Here is an 8,115-nt window from a genome sequence, read left to right as displayed (position 1 = left end):
TCTGCTCAATACGAGGATATGGTTTTATACAAACCAAACATAATATGTTTTAAGTTGAAAATAGGTTTTGAAAAAAGGGTACAGAATGGGGTGTAGAATGAAATTAAGGGGTACAAGCACCCCTTCGCCTACTGTTTCCTTTGGCGTTGGGTGTGTCATGGTTTTGTAAAGTGAATGCCTAAACAAGCATTCCTTTTGTAAGGCAATTAGCTAGTTACATTAAACATTCAACACACAGTATAGTAATGCATGAATTCAGGTAATTACATTATACATAAATAAAATTACATGAAACAAATCAATAATTACCATAGCATTTATTGTCTATTCTGTGCATTTGCACAAAGTGACAAGTTATGTTCCCACATACAAAATGACACCCATCTGACTTATGAAAAATATATTATACTCTATACAATATAATGGAAACAAATTACAATAATTTGTTTTGGAATGTTTTGAGCAGCTAGCATTAAATATCATGGAATGAACGTGTGAATGCATTTTCACAGAATATCACAATGATAAAATATTTTATATTTAGAAATCATTTAAATAATCTCCCAGTATTGCTGTCATGGCATCTTTTCTGGTTAGGAACTACTTCGTCGTTCATCAATTCAATACTGCAAATCCATATTTCTTACAATGAGTTTTAAGTTTTTTGTATTTACAAAAATATCAAGTATTTTATGGCATTTGTAAAGCTTTTATCAATGAGGTTTGCCAATTTCTTTTGCATTATTTACATAAAAATAAGTTTGCTTTTGAACTGGTTCACGAGAACATGAAGCATTACAGCAAACATCCATTTTTCCGAGCCCAGCGAAGGCTGTCTACGCTTAAGCTTGGTACGTGCTGGCGGACACATTTCCTCCATGGCCAGTCCAGTTGGTGTGAATGTATTTTCCTGGGTTGCCAAGTAGTTCATAGGTGTGTGCCCCAAAATAGTCACGTTGGGCCTGGAATATTAAACAGAGTTGGTCAGATTTCTATGAACATAAAACGATTCTTACATCAGTGTTGAAATGAGGACCATGGGAAAACTTCCAAACAATATTATGTATCTATCCAAGAATGTTGTAAGTCTATTAGTATCCTGTCGGATTAAAAATTATAGATACCCTACTTTGGACCCCAATTAAAACTTAACAGGTAAACTTACATAAAAACAAGTTACATAAAAATTTAGCTTATTCAATTCTGCGATGCTAACCAATTTGTTTTTTTTCGAGTATGACTTCTATTTTTTATTGTCACGAGAACAAAGAAAGTACCTTTCTTTTAGTTTTGCAAACTATTGCTCTCTTGGAAATTCTATAAATAAAAAAAACAGGTGGTTCAATCGTGATGAAATTTTAATACGGCGCAGGCAGAAAAAGGTTTTAAACACAATTCTTAATTTTCAGATTTTTAAAATTTGTCAAAAAACAGTTCTTATAAATTTTGTAAAACAAGTTTTTCTTAGTACTGGGTAGTCCTACAAATACAATATTGGTTTTGTATTGAAGCTCTTTGCATCTGTTTTAAAAATCCATTATCATTGTCAATGCATGGGCTGTCACCGAGAGTCAGTGAACTCGAGTATCTATAATTTTTAATCCAAGAGCAGATAGGCTAACCTGCGGACAATATGCATCGACTGGGTCTGTAACTTGGGAACAAGGTGAGAGTTATCCTGCGTTTGTGTTTTGTTTATTATAATATTGCTTTTCTACTGCTTGATGTTGGAGCCTTGGCAATTGGAAAGAGAATTGAACCTGTCTGTTGATTCCCCCTGGAAATTGGCATCGTTCATTTCAAGTTACAAAAAAATCATAAAGTTTATTATTTTTATTATTAGCAGAAATAAAATTCAATTAGTATGGGAACAGATTAATGAATTAAAAATCTATTAAATTTTAAAAAAATAAGTATAATTACAGGAACCAGTTTATGTTTGGTATTGTACAATTTAAACCAAAGAATAAATGGTTTCCAAGTTTTCAAAATTAAAAAAAAATTAAAGTCATACGTGAGAGGTCACACAACAAACACTACAACTAAAATTTCTCCCCAACTTTTAAAGCTTTTTCTTGAATGAGATGTGTAAAGTAAATGTTAATTACTATGTATTTCAGTACAAAGTAAAGTAACGTGTTCCCTTGTGCTCAACACCACACCATGAAGGTGTATAGGGGGCACTATGCCCCTGTAATAAATTTAAAACTTAATAGAAACTGTTGTGCTGCATATTCAGTCATCTGGTGGATTGAACAGAAAAGTCTCCCCAAGGATATAATAATAAATTTGGAAAAAAGTTTGTTCATTTTTATTAGTTTATAATAGCAATTCATAAGCATAATAAGTATTATTAATACATGAATTATTATACCAGCATTATAAAAGGCCTGATACTCCACACAAAAAATTCTGGTGATGTCCATGGTTAGAGCTGTGGTGGAAAGAAGTGGAAACAGAGCAAAAAGGATAGAATGAGAGAGAAATTGAACAGAAAGAGAGAGAAGGATATAAAGACTGAGAAACAGTGGGAGAAGAAAAAAGTGATGGAGAGACAAAAGGAAGATAGACAAAAGGTAGAAGAAAGATAAAACAAGAAAGGTAACCACAAAGGTAGAGAAAACTAATGAAGAAAATTGAAGAAAGAATTTTATCCATCAAAACCAGATCTAAGTCCATCTGCAAATATTTAATTGATTGAAAAATGACAAACGAACCAAGCTCAATTTATTTGGTTTGTTTATTTGGTTTATATTCAAACACTATTTTTAATTTTGACCTTCAGTGCATTTCAAATTATTCGTTTCCTATTATTTCACCTATATGACAGTGGTAAATACAATTTTACCACCTTATATACATATATCAGCAGGGGTGCCCATCCTCCCAAAGCCAATGGCGCATCCCCCCAAATCATATAATTCACACCCTCAAACCATATCAATCCCTACAAAGTATTTAATTACTACAGCATGTCTACTAAAAGTAACTCTCTTAGCTTTTTGTTCCAAATGATGCACCTGCTTTAAATTAAGCAGTATACCAACATTAAGCATAATATTTTAAGAAGTGATGTTATCAATGAAAATCGAGAATATCGTTTATGTCTTGTAATGCAGCTATAGTGTTAAACTTCACAGTAAAGTGCCAAACACACATTCTTGTAACACATGATTGCGAGCGAGGTGAGGAAGAAAATTTTTACATCCATTTCTTTGCAGCCTTTCAAGAATATTAATTTAATGGGGTGTCAATACTTTCTTAGGATCCCGAGATATTTAGTCTTTTTCAGCTTCTCTTTTGGCACGTTCGAGGTCGATAATGTGTGGATACCATATCGCTAAATACATCTCCAAAATTTAATGTTGGAACTCTCTCTTCAGTACAGAAATCCATTGAATCTAAGATTTAACATTTTATCAAGAGCTTCATATCTCTCCCTTTAAATTTAATACTCAATCCTACCACCAAAATTTCCATGCCAATTTTAGACTTACTGTTGATATTGAAGAGTGGATATTGCTTCCTCCAAAAAATTAATCCTCAGTCTCCACACCAGAATTTCCGCAACAGTCTTAAGACAATAGTAATACACAAGAATTGGATACTCCCTCAATTTAATGCTCAATCCCCCTCTAACTAAAATACCTGCTATAATGTAAGACCTAGAGTTGGATACTGTCCCCCCCCAACATTTAATTCAGAATTCTCCCCCAGAACCCACATGTCAATTAAGGCCTAATATGTAAGAGTCTGATATTTCTCCCTCCTCCACCTTCGAAAAAACCCTTAAACACTTTCTTTTCTTCATAAAAAAAAAGGTAAAAAAAGGTAAAGTGTTCCCCTGTGCATAGCACCACGCCATGAAGGCGTATAGGGGGTGTGGGGGTAACGCCCCACACTTTCTTGATCCGGTCGTGAGTGGGGGTGATGTGATCAGCATCACGCCCCTGACCGCCTTTACCCCCCAGGGTTTCCCCCAGGTACCCATGTTATTCGACGCTGGGTAGGCGCCGGGGCCGCTTCCACCGTTAGAAAAGTTCCCGGATTTGAACCGGCCGGGGATCGAACCCGGGACCTTGAGCATGGTAGTCAGACGCGTTACCGACTGAGCCACCGCGGCCACTTCTTTTCTTCATCTAATGGATTAAATATGGTGCATTTAAGGTGTGAAATTTTTACATATATATCTTGGAAAAATATATAAATGTTGAATTTTACGTTATTTGAAGGGAAAAAATCCCTTCCAAAAATCTTGATGGCACAGCCTGTGCCATATCCCCCCCTGTGGGCACTCCTGTATATCAGAATGGATTAAAATCAACAAAAATTATCATTTATTGTTGGTTTATTAATTTCCTTTATTTTACTTTGCTTCTTGTGCCACTTTTGGCTAATTTGCGAAGATGGATGAGTGATGATATAATGAAATTGATGAATGGAAACTCGCAAACATCCATGCCCAGGTCGGGATTCAAACCTGGGACCCCTGGCCTCATAGTACAATTTGCTAGCCACTCTGCCATGGGGTTCAAAAAAAAAAAAATATATATATCAGCGAGTGCATAAATATCACTAAATTTTCATCTCTTATTTATTGCATCAATACTTTTAATGCAAGAGAGTACAGTTTGCAACTCACCTGAATCAGGTTGGCAGGCAGGCGCTCGGACCTGTATCCATCATAGAATGCAAGGGCTGTGCTAAATGCTGGAGTGGGGATTCCAAGCTTGGCTCCAGTGGCGATGACAGTTCTCCAGGACTCCTGGCAGCTGTGAATTGCCTCGCGGAAGAAATCGTCCAACAATAAATTGGAGAGCTTTGGGTTCTTGTCAAAGGCTAGCTTGATATTGCCTAGAAATACACTGGAAGAAAAATACATATGATTTATTATAAACAAGATACTGGAGTGGACATAAAGATGCAAATTAGTGAATTTTCCTGCAGTAGACCAAACTACATCTGGCAATAGGGGAAAATTTTCATCCCTGGATGATTTTATCCCCTACTTATGGATGTCCTGAAGGCAGCAAAAGGGGGGGGGGGGGCATGACACATCCAGGAAAATTGAAATTAAGAATTTCTAACATAATTTCATTTCAGTCACAGAAAGGGCTGTTAATTATTAGGAGGGTGCAGTACTGTAGTCCCAAAATTTTCACACGGTACATGCTAAGTTTCGTGAAATGTTAAAAGAAGACCATGTTTTCATTAAATATGTGGATGGCAGCATTTAACATCTACAAAATATATCGTTCATTGTAGAATACTGATGATTTTATATAGCCATAATTTTCATAAAAGGCATTTTTTCAAATTTTAAAAAAATGAATACGTAGCATGTTATTGTAAATTATTTTGCTCTTAATATTGCTTTTGTGAATTATCAGCTTGTATACTTTTAATAACTTTAATACTGCTAAATACACTACACATGAAAAACTTGGAAAAATACTTACATAAAAAACTGAAAAAATTAACAGAAAAAGCAATAATTATCTTTTTTCATTCTCTCAGCGTTTAAAACTAATACAACAGCCTTCAATTGTCACATTTAACAGTATAGACTTTATAGTCTTCTGGCAGTTGTTGGGGAAAAGATAAACAAGAACATTGTTGCGACTCTCGCATAGGACTTACTCGATACTTTGAGATCTAAAGCCATGTAAAGTCAAACTTCCACATTGGTTTTGATAACAAAAGGCAGATCTCAATCAAGTTGCTGAATTTACATTACCAAATTACATAAATAAGTATAAACGAAGCGAAAGTAGAAGGATGCACATTGTAGCAGAAGGTATACGCTAACGAGTACGGTACACCACAGGGTATACAGCATATACCACGATATACTCTCAACTCCAGCCATAGGAGGGTGTTGCAGGAACATAACTTCAAACTGAAGTAGTGCTTTCAGAGCGGGCAACACCATTATGGGACAAAATATGCCTAGTTTTCCCCCACCTGGAAGAAATATCTTTATTGTCCATCCATATACTTTAATAATAATTTATTGATGTTTAAGATTATGGGTGTGTCAGACATAATGGCTACTTGCACCCATCACACAATATAGGCAGTGCCATGATATGACTGTAAGAAGGGGTTATGTTATGGCTTCTTTTTGTATAGTTAGCCCCACATTTGTCATCTTTTCTTCAATTTGATGTTCTTTAAAATACTTAAACATTCCCCATCTGAGGGTGGAGATTAAAAATCACAAAGACAAACAAATGTGCTCTTACCTACGAATGATGCATCCCCCACGCCACATCAGAGCAATCCCTCCATAGTTGAGGTTCCAACCAAACACTTTGGCGGCTTCTCGAAGCAGCATGAATCCTTGCGCATAGGAAATTATTTTTGATGCGTACAAAGCCTGTAACAAGAAGTAACAATTTCTGTAAAATGAAAGCTGTAGAACAGCATTTAACCCAAAACTTAACAGAGACAAGGAAAATAATAGGTTATGTGTTGAACAAGTTGTGCTGCATTTAGTGTAAAATTTTAATACTCTTTGTGGGTCTAATCTGTCCTATTGACATTTCATTAATTCATTGACAAAGTTAGTTAATATTGCAATAAACTTGGATATTATAGGTCTGTCAGTACACTAAATATGTCTCTATTCTGCAATAAATTTACTGATTTTGTTTCAAGCACATGCAGTGGCGTGCTCAGAATTTTCGAAAGGAGCGCATATTGAGGGGCAGAGGAAGGGGTTTACGTGTAGTTTATTTAGTAGTTTGTCCCCATTTTGCCATATTTTCCTGCTTTTGACGTTCTACTTTTTAGGAATACTAGGCCAAAGGGGAAGGTTATAACCTCCACCCCCCCCCCCTGGGCACACCACTGAGCACATGTACATGCAATTTTAAGTCTTATCTAATCCTTATGTAATATATTTTAATTTTAGAGATCATTCCTTTCCCCACTAGACAACCCAGGTGTATATGACGCCCAGTGTGAGTGCAACTCACACCACATTGGCAGATCCATCAGATCTGTCGAGCGTATACAACAGCACTTAGCGGACGCAAAAAAATCCCAACCCACTACCGGACTAGCAAGGCACCTCAACTTCAACAACACAGGATCCAAAACGTTTCAGTTAGGCATACATCACACACCCTAATCGACACCAAAATCAAAGAGACGCATGCGATTATGCACTTAACGCGCAAACTGAATATCGACAACGGTCAGGCTCATCATGTTTGGCTCCCACTATTACAACAGCTCAAACACATCGTATGCAGCAGACGAAATGGCTACACCAGCACCCCTAGCGGTAGACAAGGAAACAACAACAGGAACCAGAAGTCAACCTAACAGTAAAGCATCGAGTTCCCAAGTGGATGGTGGCACCAAAATTAATAGAACATTTACAAGTAAGTTTCGCGGATATATCTTTAGTAACTCGCTTACGTCTTATATTAGTATTCTTATTATGATTTTCTCAAATCAATGACAAGGGTCAGTTGTAAATGTGGTTCTAGAGGCACACATGGCTGCTAAATAAAGACAATATCTATCAATCTAAATAATTGATACATACCAATTAATTCAAGCATAGTGGCCACAGTGGCTCAGTCAGTAACGCGTCTGACTACCATGCTCAAGGTCCCGGGTTCGATCCCCAGCCGGTTCAAATCCGGGAACTTTTCTAACGTTGGAAGCGGCCCCGGCGCCCACCCAGCGTCGAATAACATGGGCACCTGGGGGGTAAAGGTGGTCAGGGGCATGATGCTGATCACATCACCCCCATTCACGACCTGATCAAGAAAGTGTGGGGCGTTACCCCCACATCCCATATACGCCTTTATAGCGTGGTGCTAAGCACAGGGGAACACTTTACCTTTACCTTTTTTGATTCAAACTCTCAAACACACAAGATGATTTGTAATGCACAAAATTTAGTATTTTGGTCTTTGAATTGATTATATTGGTTTAGTTATTTCTGGTATATCAAAGGTTAAATACATATTGACTGTTACCTTTTGTTGTTTAGATATATGGACAAAATGATAGATTTATTTTGTCTTAAGACAACATATGTAGTATATTTTAGTCCATCCAGATTTAACTCTAGATATTACCCTGTTCCATATGCAT

General features: G+C 36.5%; 1 protein-coding gene across 3 annotated transcripts in view; it reads right to left on the bottom strand.

Moving 5' to 3' along the window:
- Positions 1 to 292: 292 nt before the first annotated feature.
- Pgd (phosphogluconate dehydrogenase) overlaps positions 293 to 8,115 on the bottom strand; it is a 46,042-nt gene continuing 38,219 nt past the window's right edge. For all 3 annotated transcript variants that reach the window (XM_083111389.1, XM_083111386.1, XM_083111387.1), the window contains exons 7-9: positions 6,246 to 6,379; positions 4,643 to 4,865; positions 293 to 962 (exon numbers count right to left, since the gene is read on the bottom strand). In XM_083111389.1, the coding sequence (XP_082967515.1) occupies positions 843 to 962; positions 4,643 to 4,865; positions 6,246 to 6,379 (477 nt within the window). In that variant the 3' untranslated portion in view covers positions 293 to 842. The remainder of the gene's footprint in view (positions 963 to 4,642; positions 4,866 to 6,245; positions 6,380 to 8,115) is intronic.

The sequence above is a fragment of the Lepisma saccharinum genome, chromosome 25 (assembly GCF_977018435.1).
Source record: "Lepisma saccharinum chromosome 25, izLepSacc3.1, whole genome shotgun sequence".
NCBI lineage: Eukaryota > Metazoa > Arthropoda > Insecta > Zygentoma > Lepismatidae > Lepisma > Lepisma saccharinum.
Note: the sequence above shows the minus strand (reverse complement) of the source record. Positions and strands in the feature narration are given on the sequence as shown.